Genomic DNA, 21,237 nt, shown 5'->3' with positions numbered 1-21,237 from the left:
TTCAATCTTCACAGGTTAGTTTAAGCTGCATAGACTGAACTGATAAGCAAGTGAACAGATGTTCGGTTTTGATTCCAGAAATGCAGCCACGTGCCTGCAGTGGCCCAGGTCAGAAGCTGAGGGGAGCTAGAGCAGACCTCCCTGCTGGACTGGAGCACACAAACTGGGCCCACCCTGTGAGCTGGGGTTTGCAGTGGGAGGTGCAAAACATCCTGGGATGCTGGGGGACTGTGAGTTAACTTGAATCTGGAGCAGATCTGGGACAGAAGTTCAATAAACTGCTTTAACCTAAATCAGTTAAGTCTGATACTACATCCACTGAGGTTCATCTTAAACCAGTTTTGGCCATTTTGAAAGCAGTTTCTGTGCACTTTCCCTAGCCCCTCCTCCAAACCAATACCAATGGTTTCTCAGTACCATTAAGACCACCACTGCACCCTAGCCAATCTCTCACCTCTAGCTGTGGCCCATGTCCAGTGCTTCACAAGAAGGGCGCAAAAAGCTCCACCCCGCTCCTCCAAATTAGAAGTCAAGTAATGCATCCCAAGGGGCAAAACATTGCTCTCTAGCCTCTACAACCTGGCAGGAGCAGCTCTCAAGTGTGGGATTATCAGATAACTCCCAGGTATCACTTCTCCACAAATGCGGTGACTTTAATCCTCCCAAACACCCCCTTCCCCAGAAATGCAAGACCAAATTAGCTACTCAGACTGATTCTCCAAAAGGCAGCACGTCGTATTACTGTGTTGGAAAGGTTGTAGAAATTTTTAATGACTTGAAAAAAAACCTTTTTGTTTCAAATCCCTACTTGCACAAATGGAGGCCCAGCCATTATACTTTTTACTATTTTTTTTGACAAACAAAACTGAATCTCCTGTAAGCAACACTGCAGTGAAGCCTAATCACCTTTGTCTTTTTGAAAAATCATTCATTTTGCGCCAAGTTCCCAGCAGATATTTTTTTCAACTATTTGCCAGGTATGATTTCAACGCTGTTTCTGTTTGCATTTAAAATGACCTGAAATTTGTATTTTGCTTTGTAAATTTTAAGCAACCGCCAGAGCTTTTGTCCAAACAACAGAATGCCACTATTCTTGAACGGTAATGGGTGGCTGCTGTTTAACAATGCTCCACGCGCCATTAGAGAAGAACTGGGGCTACCGAGCAAAGAACAACTCAGGCAGTTGTCACTTTCAGTGGGTATTTAGGAGAACAGAATAGTTCAAACTGGAACTTGGCAAGGGCGCAAAGCGTGCCTGTACAGTATTTCCCTGTGCTAGTCTCAGTTAATCCTTTAATGAAAATCCATAGCTAGTCACTCACTTACCTAAGTGAGCAGCTGGGTTGAGAAAGTTGCTGTGATGGGGAGGAGGGCCAAAAGGCGTCCCAGCCGGATGAGCACCACCTAAAAACACAAAGTCAACGAACCGCACTATTCGTGGCTTAAACTATTTGGTCTGTGAAAATGTCAAGTCACGCAAGTAGGAAAAGTTACCCTATTCCCTGCAGACTGACTAGTTAGTTCTCCCTTCTCAAGTTAGGGTCACAAACAGATATCAGGAAACCTGACATGTAATAGACACCAGGACCTAACAGATACCAGGTTCCTGATTTTAAATGTACAAGATAACGAATACATTACGCACATACCCACCCACCTACCCATCCAAAGACTATTATTTGATGGAGGGCTTACGGCACAAAGGAGATTGGCCATTTCCTTTAGCACCAGGAGGATCAGCGTTCCAGCTAGCACTCCATAAGAAGAATTTTTGATCTTGTAGTACTCACTGGCTGCAGAGAAGAGAGTTGAAGGCCGGGCCAGGTCATGGGGGTGGTGAATGGCTCCAAAGAGGCTAGGGCCTGGTGGCCTGCTTAAGAACTCGGGCTTCAGGCCAAAGTCCAGTTTATGTGGATCAGACTGCATCTGTTTCTGAAACAGAAAATGCAGCTTGAAAAAGCCCATCCTAAAATCATCCTCCAGCTCATAATGCAGTAGCAGTGTGTTCACAAGAGAAGTGGGAAGAGGTCTTAATAGGAAATGGTATTAACCGGGTACTAGCTTCTGGCACCTTGAACAGAGGTGCAGAGGAAGCAAAGGGCAGAGAAAGAGAGAGCGAGCGAGAGAGAAAGCATAACATCTCAGGTTCAAACTGGTGTTTTTAAAAAGCCTCGAATCAGCAAACCATTTCAGTCTGTGCCTAACTTTATATATATTCTTAAATCCAATCCTATTCAGCAAAGCACATAAGCACACACTTAATTCAAACATGTTTCTGTCCCTGTTTACAAATGTATTTTGTTAACATACCCCTTCACAATGAATGAAGGGAATCATGAGTCGATACCATTAAGATTGTGACAAACCAACAATCAGATCTAATGAAGAAACCCCATTTTCAGTTCCTAGACTGGTCCTTAGCAGTGATCTAAGGCTGCAAACACAGGTGGAGCTGGACATGTTAGGGACTGAAGAGAACAAAAGTTAAGAGTGAAATAAGTACATCCTAAAATCTAACGAGTGGTAGCCGCCTCAATATTTGCACCACAAATGCAAAGCAGGATTTAGTACCATATGACCTCCAAGTACATAGTATTAGAATAGGTCCCACTGACTTTTTTTGACCAAAAAAATCTTATCTAGATTGCTTGTTTCCAGGACAGCAATCTCACACCCCTTCTACAAAAATACGGGATTTTTTTTTTTGGGTGACGTGTACTTGTAGCGATCACTACTCTGCAACACTTTTATAGGGTGAAAAAAAAGATCAAATTTCCAATTATCGGTGCTGTCAGAACTCCCTAAACACAGATTGCTGATTAATTGCGCAGGTCCAACTGAGTGAATTTTAAAATGCATTATATTGAACCAATAGATCTTAACAGTAATTCTGCAGCATGTTACACTTTATTAATCAATATTTAATACTGTGCCAATTCAGAGTAAGGACTATTACAATAGTATAAACATGCATATTAAAAAGTTATGACCAAGTTAATGTGCATGCCTAGTAGCTGTTTTTCAAGTCCTAATAAAATGTCCAGGTAGATGTAAGAACCAAAAAATGCCATTGTCAATGTTTTGGGCTAATAGCCTGCAAAATATTAAAATGCAAATGACACCTGTGTTAAGGTCATGTCATTCTGAGAAATAATATTTTAGTGCTCAAATAATTTAAAAAATAGTTACAGAAATGCACAGGCCTCAGTGGAGACCCTGCATGCCAGACTTTTTGCCCATTAACATTCTTCCCCTTTTTTTAAACCAAGTTATAGATCTTTGAAGATCGTTACTCCTAATAGCAAAAGCTGTCAAGAACTTTAAATATAGCAGTATGACTACCCCCACTGTACTAATAAAGAAACAAAATACCCTCATGTTATTAAGAAGGGCATGCTGCAGGCATATTAAGAATGGGACACCATTCTCTGAATGTGATGGTTTACCTTAAAATAGCTCTGAAGACCTAAAGTGGGGTTTTTTGGGCTCAAAGGATAAACCCTAACTCAGAAAAATCATCCTTGTTCTTAACAACACATGCATAAGGGCTTTCAAGTTCAGCAAACGCTTAAGGACCTGACACAATGCTCACTGAGATCAACAGAAAGTCACACTGATTTCAGTGAGGAGCAGAATAGACCATAAGTGCTTTTCTGAATAGGTTTAGGTTCATATGGCCTTAAAGGCGTTTTTCAATCTGGGCTATAGGACATGCAAACTGGTTAGTCTAAGAGACGGAGCAAAAATATACCATCCCAAGGGAACTTGGAGAAGGCTGTAAACAGCTTTTACTATACATCTGAAGTTCCCTCACCTATAGGAAGAATGCATAGGCTGCCTCATGGTGGCATCTGCTCCCCTCTCAGGGGCCAGATAGCTTCATTAACTAGTGTAGAAGCTAATTAGCTCCTTCCCAGACTTTGGAGCCCAAAGAGGGAGCAGTTTTTATGCTAGTCCGACTGCAGAGACTGCAACTATACCTGCCCCTTGCACAAGGCTGTAAGTAGGGGCAAAGGTCCTTCCACCTTCCATAATCTAACAGGCACAAATGGCCTACACCAGGGGTTCCCAAACTGCGGTATGCGTACCCCTAGGGGTACACAAGACATCTCTGGGGAGTACACGGGAGCAATTCTGTAATGGCAGGCTTAATTTTCATTATAAGAACAATTAGCATTTAAGGGGTTAAAAAATATAAAGCAGATGCTGGTAGGGGTAAGCAGGCAGCTGGTAAATCTGGCAAAGGGCACGCAATAAGAAAAAATTTGGAAACCTCTGGCCTAGGAGTAATCTATTTTAATCACAATAAACCATAATTGAGCTCCACGTTGTGTTTGATGGCAAGGTATAAAACAGTTCCATTGACCTCTCGTGAAGCACACTGAGATGTGGGGAACTGAAAAGACAAAAAAGCCCAACCAGCAAAAGTCTGTCAGTTAGGAGAAGGTGATTGCTGCCCACACATTTCAAAAATAACTTTTTCGCTGAATGGTGAGTAGGGACAAACAATCAAATTAAAGCAAGTGAGCTGGGGCAAGGGCCTTATTGCAGAACAGGTGGTATGTTTGAGTGCCCACAACTGCCACGTAACAAGTGAAAGTTAAAACAGGACAGCTTACCCCTGAATGAATCAGGGCTACGATGCTATGTTTCAGCTTTCTCTTACTGCAGGGTAGTTGCAGGCACACAAACAGTCACAGTACATCAGCTCTTCCACATCAAGTTCCAGCCAAACAGTTACCTTGCTTTAATGTGATAATTTGCCCGTACTCTTAAACAGTGAATTTCTCATTATGCTTGAAAAGTTAATATAATCAACCCTGCAGACAGATAACATCCTGCACGGCTCCTGCTTGCATTAGACAGTACTTTAGACATGGAACCAAATCATTCGATAAAATATACAACAGCGGGAAAACAACGTCTTGTATGATTTATAAATTCACCAATATGACCTCTCTCTAAACATCAAATCAAAGAAGATTCAAAGGGCACTGATAACAGGGGAATAATAATTTCATTTCTAGAAAATACCTTTTCAATAAAATAAAGAAAGGGCATAACTCTCAAGGTCTATAATCTTGTCTTTTTTGATAATGGGAAGATGAATGAAGATCACTAACAGGGGAAACATAAGGAAGCAAAGAGGAGAGATCTGTCTGCTGTGGCAAATTAACCTGTCAACCTTGTTTAACAGGGTTGTTTTTAAACTCTATTAGCTGCAGGGTTTAGCAACTGTTCGTCATCTCTATGTACTGTATAGATCTGACTTCTTATAGTCAGCTTGCATACTCGTACTCGCACCGCTCTTTTTGTAACATGCAGAGCAGCTTTCTGACACACAACACAAGCTATTGTACCAAGAGCAAAGAACCTCAGTTAGTTCAAAAGTTCAGGAACAACATGGCCTTTTCATCAAAAAGCATGTTGGGAACCTCTTAAAAGATAAAAATAACACCTTTCAGAAAGCCATCAGAAAATCAAAATAGGATTGTAATATGAAAGGAAAATACATATATTTACGTTTGTACAGCCCCTAGCATAATGGGGCCCATCTTGCCTGTGGACCTGGAGATGCCACTGCAATACAAATGTTACATATTAATCACCACCTACTGGTATGTAGGAGGATATCAAGAACCCTTCATTGTGGTAACAGTTTAACTTAGTTTTGACATCTTCTATACAACTATCCAGAGCATGGTACTGCATAAGCCATCAGCATGAAATGGAAGGATACAACAAAAGCAGGCCAAAATACATCTGTGCTCCATAAGATAGTTTCAATGAGTTATTAACCATGGCACAAACACATGAACAATGAGGGGGACAGGCTGGATTTGCACTGTGAAGACTGCTCCAGATGCATGCATTACAAAAGGACTGACCTTGACTTTTTGTTGATGATGATATATCTGCCAGGCGATGTGAACATGCATAGCACACCACTTCCCAGGTTTCTGTATAAACAAAGATGTATGGAATTAATCACGAACCTTCGAGAACTATTATTGGGCTTTTTGACTGTTATTGGGCTGCAGCCATCACCGATTCCATGTTCTCATTAAACTAACACTGGGGACTTGTATCTGCATTTTCTAAAAAGCAGCCTGCAATTCAGAAGAAAGCACTCGGGGCAAGTTCTCTTCTGTGTCCTGACAGGAGGGGCCATTGGAAAGTTGTTTCTGCTATCTTTGCACCACTTGGAAAGTAAATTAAGGCAGAGAATCTGGCCCTTGAGTTTATCTGGACTTTCAGGAATGTTGTGGGTTATCACCTTTTCCACAATAAATCCACCTATAGTTTTATCTTGTCTCATAGTCTTCTTATGCTAGCTAGCTCCACTCAGGTGGTTGAGAAAGAGGCTTAACCATACCATTTCAATGATACTAATTAACACCTCTTATTTTGCATAAACAGAATGCTTTAAAACTGTACAATCAAATTATTTTTTTTTTAACAGTGCAATGATTTTAAAAAAAATGATTCCCTTCAAAGAGATTACAAGAATTTAACCCCCCCCCCAAAACCAAATTAGCCTAACATACCAAATGAGTCCAGTTCCCCTCTCTAAATTTGTCAACTTTTGCTTTCACATTTACCTTTTGTTGGGCAATATGCTAGTCCAGTAAGCCTGTACCGTTAACTATAGCGTATACGGTTAACTCCATATTTAATTATTCTTGCTCAGATACAAAAATGGATGGTGCTTTTCAAACCATTTGTAGTTTAAAGGCAGCCTAACCTGGTGGTATTCCCATAAGCATGCAGCGTGGCATCTGGCCAGCAGCTAAAGAACATAAAAAGCATCTGCACTGCTTTAAAGACTGGACCTTTTAATTCCTAGGCATCTAGTATACTCTGTGTCTGAAATGGACTGTGCATCTAAATTTGATAGTAAGCTTCCTGGGGTAGGAATTTTAGGTTTGGTATAGTACTGAACAATATTAATAATACGCTGTAAATAATCAAAAGCTCAATCCCACAGTCTTTTCTTAGGCAAAACAACAAGGGAGTTCTGCTACTGCAGGACTAGTACAGGATTTGGCTCAGTAAACCATGTGAGCCAGCATGATAGAAGGATTATCATATTTAACCTCCAGAATTCATTGTGTGAATGGGCTGTGTCAGAAGCACAAATAATACCTTCAGACTTCAAAAGTGCACATTTTACTTGTGTAACCACAAGATACATGCATAGAGGGAATAACCAGACTACTTAATAAACATGCTACCAAATACCCCATTTACAACATGCCATTTCTTCATAATTAGTCTGCATCTTTAACCCCACCGGGAACTAAGAGAAGCTCGACAAACTAACACAAGAAGGCTCCTTACCCTCAACATGGGCCTGAACGGATCTGTCAACTGTGAAGAAAAAATGACAGCTTGGTTACATGCCTGTCACTCAAACAATTGCTCTAATTAACAAATTTGTATTGCTTCATTAGGAGGCAAAATTAAAATGTTAAAATTTTACTTTCAAATGAAGCCCTTTTGGATAATAATTAGTCCTCATCCTCAGTGTTAGAGCCAATCTCCCTCCCCCCTGTGACTGTTGTACCTAAGTGTTGACAAGCAGCTAAACAAGTCTCATAAAGAGCGTTCTGCCCTCCGGCATTATTATTAATTTGTTGATTTAACACTATAAAAACGGACAGTTTGCTAATCTGGAGAAAAACATGAATATGCCCTTTGGGCAAGTTTCCTTTCTAGTCTTTCAAAGGTGGATAACTTGGGAGGAGACAAAGAAGCAGATTTGGCGACCTTCCTGAAAATCTGCTGGAAAAGAGTGGTGCTAGAAAAGTGCTAACTAGCAACTATGTCTATGCAGTGACTACAGTTTAATTCTTGGAAAGGAAAAAAGGTGCTTTAATTGCAATGTTAAATGCAGCCTAGTATTGATCTTTTGTTGATCAGGTTGGACTTAAAAGATGAATTTTCAAGCTGGAACAAAATGTGGATAAACAATGTTTAAATAGAAATGCAGGTTTTGATATTATTATTATTACTATTATTCGATTTGATGTTTTGACCAGCTGTTTTCTGCTTTCCTCCTTTGCTTATACACTAACTATTGGTGTTTTGACTAGCTTAAATAATTAGAATTGGAAACAAGAAGCCAGTTGTGTATTCCTGAAATGTTTTGGTTGTCACTTCAAAAATAGCACAACATGAGAAGGGAGGTTTACAGACATACGAAAATGCTTTGCAGGAAGCAGTGATGGCACAATATATTATACTGGAACAGTCAAAACTGCTACAAGTTGAAAGGAAGGATAAATGACTTAATGGAATATGCTCTCATTATCTTCTCAACTAGATGACAACCGAGACAAAAATGCAGTTTCTTTTGGTATAAAGCCAAATAGCAGCACTGGCTCAGAGCAAAATAAACTACTAGGACTCGGCCTAACTCATAATTCAACCTCTGGAAATAGCTTTGCAATAGGCAGAAAGCTGAACCCTACTGCGGCCTGAATTTTTAAATAGCACTTTCCATTACTTCTGGTTAGGAAGTCTGCTTAGAAACAGATAGCATAAGTTCTGCTCATCATAGATCATATATATTAACAAACAAAACTTATTAGCCAGCCTGTTGACATTTATCATTTGCAAAGCCACAAGCCGAAAAGCCAAGGGAAAAAAAAAATCTGTTTGTACAGTTTGGAGTTAAAAATTCAGAGGCACCAAATGATCAAACAATTACATCAATGAATGCTTCATCAGCATTATCAACGACTATGGGAACCAGTGTCATTACCCACAATAAAACAAATTACAGACTATCAGCATAAAACTTTGGAACATTTATAAATGTAAAAGCTCTTTTGGACTTTATCCCTTTGCACCTGAGGTTGTGGATCTCGCATAACGGAAAGGAGAAAGGTTTTTCACTGTCTAATATATTATGCTAATGATAGGTGCAAGTAAAGGTCATTCTTTTAAATTGTTGTAAAGCCTGATCACGCGCTCAGACAATAAAACACACACCAACTTCAATAGTGCAGGCCCCATAAGCATTTCTGAGATGCTCATCTAGGTACCAAGAACAGAGAATCTTGTATTCCTCAGGATTGTCTGGATTAATAGCTTTAATGGCATTCTGGTCTAAAATGGCATAACATTTCCAACATACCCTTGGGTCTTTCTGTAGAAGGGTATGCGGGACAGTTCCGGGTCTGGCTGCGACATCAATAGGATTGGACGTCTAAAAAGGTCACAAGGAAATATCATTAGCAGGGAGAAAATGTGTGGCTAACAATCTTTTTTCCCCCCCTTACATTATCATTCCCTCAGCAACAAAGAGGCTATTTTAAGAGGAGGAGAGAATCACAGTTTAATAAAATGCATGCGGACAGCCTCTGTCTTCAAGCTCCAATTGTCCAAGTCCTTCTGGTTATTCAAAATGAGGTAAACAGTTATATAACACAACAGCAAGAATTGTACTGGAAATTCCTTCCATTGTCCAAACCATGATTAACCAGGTTTATACAATGCTTGCAGCAGTATCTGGAGCATCAAGCTTGTACTGTATTACTTGTCAAGTCTACCATCTGGAAATAATCCACTAATGGGAGTCTGTCACGTCCATATACCGGAACAGGCTAAGAATTTCAACTTCATTGTCAATACATGATATTTTAAAGTTGCTGTTTGAGTGTTTCTAAACACAATTCAAAAGGATTTGTTAAAGCACGGCTCTCAGGAAATACTAAGTCCTATTTAAATAAACGAACAGAAGGCCCTTTCTGTGTTTTGGTTTAAACATTCAGCCAGTACAAGGAACGGTGTCTCTTTTCCCAAAGATTTAGATACAGTAGCTTCTTCCATTAAAAAAAAAAAAAAAAAGAAAGAAAGAAAAAGAAATCAGCTTCAGTACAACTAACAATTAAGCAACAGAGTTAACAGCCTGATTACCATACATATGAAGAATTCCACTAATGAACCGCAATCTACATATTCAATCAATAAGCTGGCATGAATGGTTCAATTTATAAAAAAAATGAGTCTTCTCTGTAGAGATTTAGGTACTGATACTGCAAAGACCGTAAGCCATATAACCACATTTGCTTCTCAGCTGTGGGTGCAAATCAAAGAAAACTTCAAAGCAGAAGAATCATTTTGTTCTATAACACCTATAAATGAGAGAACCCTGCTCATTGCAGCTGTGTGTGATGACTGAACAAACAGGAAGATGGAGTTTCCAAAAAAGAGAAAAGGAAAGAAAAGAAAAGAAGTTGCTTATTAAATGACCTTGCAACAAATATAAACCTCAGTTCTATATGAAAACCAGTTGGCTACATTCTCCACTGATCCCAGTATAAACCTGAGATCAAAGAGAATTTCCTTCTCTTTTCGGTTACCCCAAAGTAAACCTGGAGTTAGCTGTCATCAGTGGAATTACTCCAAACTTACATGAGTGAAATGGATACCTGAATGTGTTCCAAGACCTGTACCACACTGCAAGCCTAAAGCTAATCTGGACTCAGCACACACTCATTTGGGTATGAGGAATACAAAAAGTAATTCTTATTTTTACCTTCGGTTGAAATGCTCCTTGTAATGAGCCAAAAGGACCGGTGGGAGGAATCATTGGAGGAATACCTGATACAGCTGGGGGATAGGAGTGAAACAGCTATAACAAAGAGAGAAAAACAACATAAATTGGGGCATGGTTGTAAAGATGCATCTACCAACTTCAGCGAGAATTCCTGTGCAATTCTAAGGAAATGAATTGTGGAGAAAACCGAAAAGCGCTGAAGAAACGATCTCAATGCAACAATGTTAGTCAAAGCGGTCAATGAAATGTCTACAAATGCCATGGATGCTTACTTTAGAACTTAAAAGTAGTTGAGAGATCAAACAGCCAGCAAACTATTCCCTGGATTAGGCCATCCTAATATGAAGCACTTTTGCAATGGTTCAGTTTTTAAATGGCTTAAAAGTCCTAAATGGTTATATATTGTAAACCATATCAAAAGGAAGGAGGGATGATGCAGTCAAATAAGACTCACAGAAAATTACCATTTAATTGGGGGGGGGGGGGGGGATCCTTACGAGTTTTATGCCATTAAAACTCAATTAGTACTTTAGATTTTTAATAGTATCCGTAGGAAATGAGAAAATACACAATTCTTACTTCATTAGCTTGTTTTAGAGGACATCTTGGAACATTTAATGTTCAGATAGAGATAATCTGATTTGCCAAAAAACATCATTTAAGCAAGTAGCTGTGGCAGGAAAGACGACAAGTCTAAATTTAGGGTATCAGTTTCTATAAAAAATGGAGTCCTAAAGCATCAAAGCACAAACCCTGAGAGAACATACACTTACACTAGACCTCGCTGGCCACGAAGGATCTTCTCGTTGTAAAGAAGCTCAGGCACGGAAAGCTTTCCTGCAGTAGTGCATACCAGCAAACTGGGGAACAAGCATGCAAACCACAGTGTGCAAATCACAACTTGTCTCTGTGGTCAGCACGTCAGTCCCCTAATCACGATAGGAAGGGAGTTACTCGCCCAAGCAATTCCATAGACGTTGGCGTGACTGTTTAGGGAACTGCTTACCAACAGGACTCAGGAGTTCACAAGATGGGTCTCGGGGTGTATTGTTCCAGTACAGAGCAAGACCAGGCTGTAACCCAGGAATTGCTGATAATCTCACTGAGGTCCAACACACAAAAAAATCTGACCTGGTTTGGTGCTGCTTTAAACCCAGCCTAGCTGGCACATGTCCCGTGTGGCTGTTAAAAAGCCACCTACTAGTAGAGCCAAATCCCAGATAAAACCTCTCTGTCCGCTACTTTTAAGATCCAAATAAAGGTTGTGTTTCATGAGTTAATGGCTAATTGAATAGAAGCAGAACTGGGTAAAGCCAAAGACAGTACATGCAGAACGGTCAAGCACCAAGTAAGCCACGTTTCTGTGTACATCAAGTCTGTCAAGCTGTTGCTGAATGTGTTTATCCCATGTATATGTTTTTCTTAGTCCCTTTCCCGTTCGTTATTCTCCCACAAGGTCACTTAATCATATTTTAGTGACTGTGAGCTGATAAATAATTTCAATAATTTAGCTGTACCCAAAGGTTTATTGGCTAAATGAAATGGCATGAAGTCTGCTTCTTTCATAGCACGTTCCTGCTGTTGCTTTTAATTCTATTTTATTTAGACCTGCTCTTTTCAATGACGCAGAAAACATTTTCAGATTAGCCGATATTAAACTGAAGGCATTTGAGGAGTCATTACTAGGCAACTGTCCTCATTTACAATAACTGTTAATGTCTAAAATGTGTTTTAAATACCCTAGTGCCTACTGCATTTAATTCTCCGTGTAATATGCTAATTCCAAAAGGTGGAAAGAGACATAATACTTAATATTTTATTGGAAATGACTAATAATAAGGAATGGTTTCCTTGCAGTTTTATAACAATTGGTAAGTTAATTAAATGTGACCTTTCCTGAAGGTCAGAATTATTATAACACACAGAAGATCTCTCTCCATTATCTTTATATCAAATCAAACTCTGCCAGCTACTGTAAGCCATTTTTCATCTTCAATGTTTACTTTTGCCCTCAATGTCCTCTGCCTGAACACCTTTTCCCCTCTTCGGCTTTCCTCGTTAGAAAATGCATGGGTGGCAGCTCTCCTGAAGTACAGACCAGCGATCTCATGCAAAGCCTGCTGAACGTTTAACTAATCATAACTTGCTATCAGCTAGTTTGTGGAGATAATTCCTTGCCTCAAATGTAGCCAACTCTTAAATAGGAAGAAAGAGTATAACCAAAATAATCAAAAAAAGGGGCAGGGAGGAAGGGGCGGGGAAACAATTACAATTATTTCTGTTTCTTGCGTGCCTTACTACTGCTTATATTTTCCACTCTAAAATAGACAGGTTTTGACTCAAAAAGTAGCCTTACAGGTTTCTTTTCCTGCAGTATTTATTTGTGATTCTGCTTCTAACTTTAAGGATATTGCTGGATTTTCTCAAGGTAGGTCTAAATGAGAAGTGTCTGTACAGCAATGTTCATTAGGGATGCAATATTTTTATGACATTTTCACACTCACAAAGACCCTAGTGTGTATGTGGTTCTGCCAATATAAAAATGACTTTGCCAACATAGCTAAAGGAACTAGTACAGCTACAGAAATGTTTGCCAATATATTCCAACTACTGTAGCCTTAGTTCAATCCAGGATATGAATCTAGCGTCAGAATATTTGCTGACCTCCAGGCAGCAGAATATTTTGGATATTACTGTATTACTGAGTATCAAACACAAAGGGCTAGGATTATTTTTCATTTATATCACTACCCCATTCCACTTATTGAGACATCATTGAACATGATGGGCCAAATTTTCCCTAAGCGTGCATTCACAGAGCTCCTTTGATTTTCAAAATGCAGTTATTGCACATTAATTTGTTTCTCCAATTAAATGGTTCCTGCTTGAATCAACATGTCATAATGGCAATAATCCATTTTAGAAACTGATGTCAAGTTCAGCTAATAAGGTTGCAATCTTGCAAATACTTAAGCATAAGCAACTTTTCTCGTGTGAGTAAAACTGAACCCTAACATAACTAACAAACACCCTGACCCAGCAAATATTTATATATGGACTTAAAGTATCTCTAATAAGGCTTATTCAAATCAGTGGGGTGATTCTCATGCTGGAAGTTAAGTACATGAATTTAGACTTAAATGGTATATAAAAATACTCAGACTATCGTTTCAACATTTTTTTGCCCAGTTCCACTTCTAAACAAAACCAACACATATAGCCAGTGCTTTGCAAATTTCTGAATGCTGATGCAGTACTCATTCTCTAATCAAAATATCATTATGCGAGTTAAAATTCTTGCCAGATCCAAAGTCTTTGTGTCTTTTACCAGTAAGTTGAAGTTTCTGGAGACAGGGAAAAACAACCATATTTTTCAGCCACATATAAATTAGTTCTGCAAATTTTAAAAGCTAAAGCTTTGCAAATAAGTTGCATCCATTGGTTTCAATGATATTCTTGATTATTAATCTTCCAGTTATCAAATTACAATGCTTTATCATGTATGTCTTAGCCATACTGCTAGATTCACATTACTGTCATAAAATAGAGCTTTCAAAATGTACCAAGCCCAAAGCATGACTTTGAAATCTGAAGTAGACAAGGTTTCAGTTTTTATATAGTGAAATATAATATATTAGTAAAACTATTAAATTACCTACCCCTGAAGGGTTTGTATGATAGTTTGTCATTTCATTTCAAGTTTCCTAGGAAAAATATCAGTCTAATAGTTTATGGCACAACCGAAACAGTGATGAAATTACTGGTGTATCCTGCTTCATGTAACACAGTCAGCTCTTTTGTCTCATCTTTTTCACATCAAGCCTCTCTTCACATGGTTTATGAGCAAAAGGTCTTTTGATTTTAAGAGAGAATACTGCATCTTTATCAGAAACAAGCACCACAACTGCAAGCTTTTAAAAGCCAAAGCAACCAAGAACAATAATAGTAAATCCTGGAGTGATGATTAAGGATAGATTCAACATTCTGCAATTTACTGAGCAGCAGTCCCAGCTCACTACAGAAAAGCAATTAAATCAGTTTGTAAACACAATAATAAAACTCACACTGTGACGGTAGAAGGGGTCAACTTTTGTAGGGTATTTGTCAAACTGCAAAGGGATCAAAGCACAAACTAGTTACTTTGTATTTTGCTGCTTATTGCTTCACTTCTGTTTGTAACACTCAAGATGGCTTTTCCACTATTCACCAACAAACCAAGCTAAACAAATACACAAGACTTTTGCATTGCATAGGATTTTTCATTCTTTCAAATAAAAAAAAAAAAAAAAGGCCTGTAGGAAAGAGGAAAGGAATAAGCACCCAAAAAGCACTATTCCAAATTGCACAGACATCTCACACACTACAGTACAGAGTCAGCAGGCTGAGTTCATCAGTTTAAATGCTGCCATTTCGTATTCATTGTTCATTACCAGCACATGCATGGCAGTCATAAGGAAGAATGTCATTCCACCGCTGGCAAAGGGTACCTGAGCAACAGCATTTTGCCTCCGTTACAGCTGACATTTTTTTTATTGACTTTTTTTTTTAAACAAAGAATAGAGTTGTGCTCTACTTATCCTCACATTTCTGCCTGGGGTACGCACCATGGGTGGTGCTGGCGTTGGCATGATGGCTGTGGGCGGGATGGCGTGGGGGAAAGGCGTAAAGGTGTGCTGGTGTGTGTGTTGATGTGTGTGCTGGTGCTGGTGCTGGTGCTGGTGGAACTCAGTCCTCAGGTATGGCGGTGGGCCCAGGGAGGCCCCACGATCGGCACTTTGGGAAGCCAAAAATCGTGTGTTTAGTTCCTGACGAAGAAGATCTTGCTCTGAAACAAAAACAAAAAACAAAAAACCACAGGTTCAGGAGCTTTGTCTGTACCCCAACTTGCCGTTGGCTCATTTTGGCTAGCAGAAATGTATTTGGGTATCCACCTTTTCAAGGGCAAGCTATCTTCTTCCAGCTAATGCTGAACAAGTCACAGGACTTTCCTTCGGTTGTCTCAAAAGACATCAGAAGAGAAGAAAACCACCCACTTTCCCTTTTGTCCCACAGTTTATCGTCACTGCACAGTTACTTTGAGTTATATAACTCAAGGGCGCTCCTTAAATTGAGTCTTCTCAACACAAACCTGAACTCGGTTGTTGCAGTATTTCTATAGGATATTGGCTGGCTCATCCACAGGTATAGGTTCACCTGAGCAAACACAACTCAGCAGACACTTAAGACCACCTTTCTGCAGCATGCGTGCAGACAAGCATCATTTGAGCACTACCAGTCCTTCGATGCCACAGTCAACTGTGGGAAGAAGTCCATTCAACAGCTTAAAACTGTGGAATTTGTCCTCATGAATCTTAGCATGACATACAAGTGCTTTCAGCAGCCACTGCAGAATGGCTTCTCACTCCAACTAGGCTAACTTCAGAGAAGCAACTCAAGTATGGATAACTAGTGCAACGAAGACGTAGCTCCAGATAATTCAAGTAACACGTGCCACCGCATAAGAAGTCCAGCACATATTTACCATGGGAGAAAACAGAAACACAGAACACGAAGCCTCCCAGAAATACTTTCCAAGAGTGGAAAGAATCTCTCTGGGAAGACCTGAATTCAGTTTCTGTTCTCCAACGAAGCCCAAATCTGTCAGTGATGACAGATCCTCCGTCAAGCAAGTATCCCTTTGTCCTCTTGGCCAAAATAAAGTAAATGCAACTTAAAACTGAGAGATGGGTTTTTATGTCATGCCTATTGTACTGATACACATCCAAGGCTTACCTGAGTAAGTACTACCAGCTGGATGTCCTGGAACCTGCAGTGTCCCTGAAGTCAATGGAGGTGGAGGAGGCAAAGCCGTAGGAGGGGCAAACATATTGGGGTGATGCGGGTGTGCAGGAGGTTGGAGGGTGGGCGTGAAGGTGTGCAATGGGCTGTGGCTGGGTAACGAGAGGGGGAATGGTGAAGCGGAGGGATGGTGGGATATGTGGGGAGGAGGGGCCTGAGTCTTGGCTGGAGTACTGCTTCTGCTGCTGCTGTTAATAAAAAGGAAAAATAGAAGGGGGAGAAAAATGATATAGCAACATATCAAAGGGAAAAAAGCTTCACTCCCTTCCCAGAATCCATGTTTAGCTAATATTAACCAAACTGTCGGTAGGATTTTGTCATTCCTTCCTGAAACCTTCTCCCCTGCTGTTTCCACGAACTTTACTTCCAATCTACTCTCCACGCAGCGAAGGCAAGGTAGGTTCTTCTGCAAGAGGCTGGGACTTTGAAGTTAAGTGTTATCAGCCCTCTAACAACATGTGAACGATCCACAAAGGAATAATCAACTCTGTGTTTATTACGTAATTAACAGGTTCTCTCCATCAGATCGCTTCCAACTGGCAGTTTCAGGTAAAGCAAGCTCAAATCAGTGATCTTTACACTAACAAAACAAGTGTTCATTTTTTACCGCCACTAAATAGAAATGAAAGAGACTGCAGTAGATACGAGACAGACTACAGAAAATTATTAACGGCTACATGCTTACTGTGTAATTGCCTCCTTTCCTCCTCCCACAACAACAACTGAGGCAGAAGTAAAATATTTCTTTGCAGTTTTTCAGACATAACTCCCTATTAATTAACTTATTTTTTACAAGTCGTCAAATTGCTGGTGCTTAGTTTTACTTCACATCATTTCAAGAACGGGATTTCATGGCTCTGCTGCACTGGAACCTAAAGAAACCTAGCACCACTTTGGCTAAAAGTAAATCAGGATAGCGTATAGTGGTGGCTCAGACTCTAGCTGCTACTTGAAGCGCAAAGCATCCATCAAAGTGGCTTAAAATGGGTTATTTGAGGGTTCCATTTCCATAAGGAAATCCCAGCTGGGTAGAGAAAGGACTGTCCTGAGTCAGGGCATCAACCTAGAAGAGGAGAGAGCTGAAGTCCCTGCTCCCATACAGCTTTGCTGGGCAACCTTGGTCACATCACTTCATTTCTCTTACTTTAAGCCACCTAAATCTAGACCGGGAGCAGCATGGGCAGCCATTCACCACTGCCAGTACAGCATGGGCAGCCCCCGGTAAGTAACTAGGGGTGGGGGGAGGGACCGGAGAGATGGGGGGAAGACCCTGGCAGGTCCCCCGGGGGAAGGGTGTGGGGGTTGACTGTAGGGGGGAGAAGAGAGGACTAGCACAGTCCTGGGGTTAATGGTGAGTAGCTGGGCTTTCCCAGCCACGGGGCTGTGCTGTGAACATGCACAGGCATTTAACCTCCTTCCTACTCGGGGGGTTAACTCCTTCTCGATCTAAATTAATACATTTCCTGAGGTGCACTAACTGCGATTGGGCCTGCCGTTTTTAGCTAAATTAAACTCTCTGAACACCCGCACAAATGAGTATTTAGATCGACCTAACCCTGGCTAGGCTCATAGATTCATAGGCACCAGGGCCGGAAGGGCCCTGGCAAGAATATCAGGTCCATCTAAAAGCAGCGCCTATACGGGCCCTCGGTGTGATTTCATAGACATTAGGGCTGGAAGGGACCTTGGGAGATCATCGAGTCCAGCCCCTTCAATTTCCCACCTAGAGTTCATTCATTTCAAGTTCCTTTCAAGTTTCCAGGAAGACAAGCCCTTAAAAGCAACTCCTCCTCTGTGCACGTTCAGCCAGGGATTGGGACATACCTCACCGGTATGCTGAATTTCATCACGCAACCTCAGCATGAAAGTACATTTGTTTCCCTACCTTAAGCTGTTGAGGCTTAAACTGCTGCTGTTGTACGCTGACAATGGCTGAGAGAGACTCTGCGAGGACGGGTGAGGCTGTACGGGTGGGACGGTCTGATGGACCGTCTGCACAGGGGACTGCGGCCTTGGGGGGCGCTGAACTTGAGGCTGAGGTGCAGGCTGACACTGGGCTTCTTCTGGAGTCTGTGGCAGCTGGGAGGCTTGTGACTGGGGGGGCTGGGGAGGAGCCTCTGTACGCTGGACCAGTACAGGGCTCGGGCAAGGTGCCTCAGGCTGCAGCTCCAACTGAGGCTGGACCAAAGGCTGCGTGACCTGAGGACAAGGGTCTTTAGGCACCACGGGCTCAAGTAATGGGTCTTTACTGCTGTCCTGGCTCTTCTCTTGACTCCTTTCTAGTCCTGATATTTTCGGGACAGCTGCCCCCCTTGCATCTGGGTCGTCATTTTCAGTTAGTGCACTGACTCCTAACTCTTTATCTGCAAAAACAAGAGAGACACAATTGCCAAGTGTGCAACCAAGTAGGGAAAACAAAGAAAACCAATGTTCATCATGGATCTCTTAGCAGCTTTAGTGTTGCTTCTTTTCCTACAATAGACTTTAAAAAAGAAAAAAGAAAGACGACGACGACTATATTAACTTGAAATCTGATCAGCTTCAACAAAATAAGTTCAATTCTTTCCAGTCAGCACGCTGCCCCCGACTGTTTCCTAACATTTGTGGTTTTTACAGTCACATTTTACATTTGTAAATGTTTCTAATTTGTCCATTATTGCCCAAAAGCCACAGCCAAAAAAGCCAAAAAAAACCTGCACCCAATTCTGCAAAACACTTCAACACATACTTATCTTTACACAGGAGAGAAGTACAGTTCAACTTAGATCAAACTACTTTCACTGTTGTCACCCCTGAGAGTTCAAAATAAGTTTTGCCACACAGATTAAGACACACTGCTGGTCATCTAAGGAGGGGGGAATCACTGGTTGGCTTAAAAATAGCAATACTTTTTGAATCCTCTGAATTCAACTTCTAGTTGGTGCATTTAGGTTTCTGTTCATGTTGTTTTATGTAAGTTTTACATTAATGCTCATCGATACTAAACAATAATCTTCCTTTTGAAAACTAGTGTACTACCCATTACTTAAAGGCTAGGGACAGAAACTACACATAAACCATTATAAAAGTGATCAGTTCAAATCTGTAATGCAACACAAGTTCAGTGCACAAAAACCACTTTCAAAATGGCCAAAACCAGCTGAAGCTAAACCTGAAAGAATGTAGCATCAGACTTAACTGATTTAGGTTAAATTGGTTTATTCAATTTGTCCCAGATCCCCTCCAGATTCAAGTTAACTCTCAGTCTGCCAGCATCCCAGGATGCTTTGCACCTTCCCAGCAAACCCCTCCTAGCAGGGTTGGCAGTCTAGCCTTGGCTCAAGCTGTCTGCTCCAGTCAAGTAGGGAGCAAGCATACTCTGTCCCTCCCTCCCCAGGTCCAAGCATCTGGCCCGAGCCACTGCAGACACGTGGCTGCATCTCTGGACTCTCAAGTGAATGTCTGTTCACCTGCTTGTCGGTTCAATCTACACAGCTTAGACTAACCTGCACAGATTGAATCGATTCAGCCTCAGGCTTTTTGACTATCTGTACTTACCCAGAAAGGTACATTTAATACAAGAGTTACAAAAGGTAGGAGGGTGTATCACTGGAGGGAGATTTGAAAGGAAAATGACTACACTTGTACACCTCGGGGGCTGATCTGCTGATGTGCTGAGAACCTGCAAATCTTCTTGCAGTCGCTGAGTACTCAGCAACTGTGAAACACTGGGCCTCATAGGCTTAAGGCCATCAGCAATGCCAGGGAAAAGATACCTAGGAAAAAATACATGGGTTCTTTCAGCTTGGGGTTGTGAATAATTCTCAACAAGAAAATACTTTTTTCTCACTTTTTGCCAATCTTTAGGAATAAAAATGATGAAATATTGAACAGCAAAAGGCAAATTAAGCACACCTATATTTCAAATCTCAAGTAACGTATGTGAATATCAGATGAGGGTTCCCCCTGCCCCCCACCCACGCTAACTGAGGGAAAAAACCTCCTTTTATAATTTCAGTAAATACGGTAAATAAAAACAACTAACAACATACTCTTATCCATCTATATACAGAGCATGTGGCAACAGCATTCCTAAGTTTCAAAATTTTATGCCAAGTCTCAGCATTAATTCTTAAAACCCCAGCAGCTGGAGGAGCCAGGCTGCAAAGGAATTCCAGCTTCCAGTCAAACAGTAAAATAAGAGCTTCATATTCTTGGTTTGGGGAGGGGAGGTTGAAAACCTAAAAGAAATGCAACCTCAAGGGCCAGAAACTAGAAGACAAGTACAACAATCCCAACACTCACTAATGAAAAATTACCCCATAATGTTAAAGATCATCTCCTGATTTTTGGATCCTGCTTCAGCTCTGGGCATTCACAAATCGTGATGATATTGCTCATGCGCTAACATTTTGGGGTTCAACAGCTAAAGTATAACTTGTGTGGGGAGAGAGTAAGGGGAAGCCCATGGCACAGCTACTAGGCCTACAGCATGCCTTGGTGTACCTCTTCAACCGGTAACAAGAGCCACTCTCTCCAACACCATATTCAACCCATAAAGCCCATTGCTTCCCCCACCCCCCACTTGCCTCTCCCTTTTTAATGCTCTTCAGTGCAGCAAAGTTTAAGTACAGTTGCACCTTATGCAGCTCTATCTGTGAAGATACAGGCATGCTGGAGTGGTCAAAACATATCATGTTATACTTGGTCATCTGGCTTGAATTTTGCAGTGGAAAAGAAGAATATGCCCTAGGGAAGCATCTTCACCTCACTAGGCCAGAGGAATTTGCCAGCTCAGCAAAAATGGCAAGCTGTCTAGTTAGGTGAATTAGGAATTGTTCAGAAGGTTTTGG

General features: G+C 40.9%; 1 protein-coding gene across 1 annotated transcript in view; it reads right to left on the bottom strand.

Annotated features, from left to right (window-relative positions):
* Positions 1 to 21,237, bottom strand: part of AUTS2 (autism susceptibility candidate 2) — a 740,769-nt gene that overhangs the window by 11,447 nt on the left and 708,085 nt on the right. Inside the window, exons 9-19 of the mRNA XM_019545302.1 lie at positions 18,291 to 18,768; positions 16,340 to 16,593; positions 15,172 to 15,392; positions 14,632 to 14,676; positions 10,547 to 10,642; positions 9,143 to 9,214; positions 7,342 to 7,371; positions 5,889 to 5,960; positions 5,524 to 5,580; positions 1,791 to 1,932; positions 1,327 to 1,404 (exon numbers count right to left, since the gene is read on the bottom strand). Coding sequence (XP_019400847.1) covers positions 1,327 to 1,404; positions 1,791 to 1,932; positions 5,524 to 5,580; positions 5,889 to 5,960; positions 7,342 to 7,371; positions 9,143 to 9,214; positions 10,547 to 10,642; positions 14,632 to 14,676; positions 15,172 to 15,392; positions 16,340 to 16,593; positions 18,291 to 18,768 — 1,545 coding nt within the window. The remainder of the gene's footprint in view (positions 1 to 1,326; positions 1,405 to 1,790; positions 1,933 to 5,523; positions 5,581 to 5,888; positions 5,961 to 7,341; positions 7,372 to 9,142; positions 9,215 to 10,546; positions 10,643 to 14,631; positions 14,677 to 15,171; positions 15,393 to 16,339; positions 16,594 to 18,290; positions 18,769 to 21,237) is intronic.

Source organism: Crocodylus porosus, unplaced genomic scaffold, assembly GCF_001723895.1.
Source record: "Crocodylus porosus isolate Cpor-Errol unplaced genomic scaffold, CroPor_comp1, whole genome shotgun sequence".
NCBI lineage: Eukaryota > Metazoa > Chordata > Crocodylia > Crocodylidae > Crocodylus > Crocodylus porosus.
The sequence above is the reverse complement of the archived record's forward strand: the minus strand, read 5'-3'. Positions and strand labels throughout refer to the sequence as shown.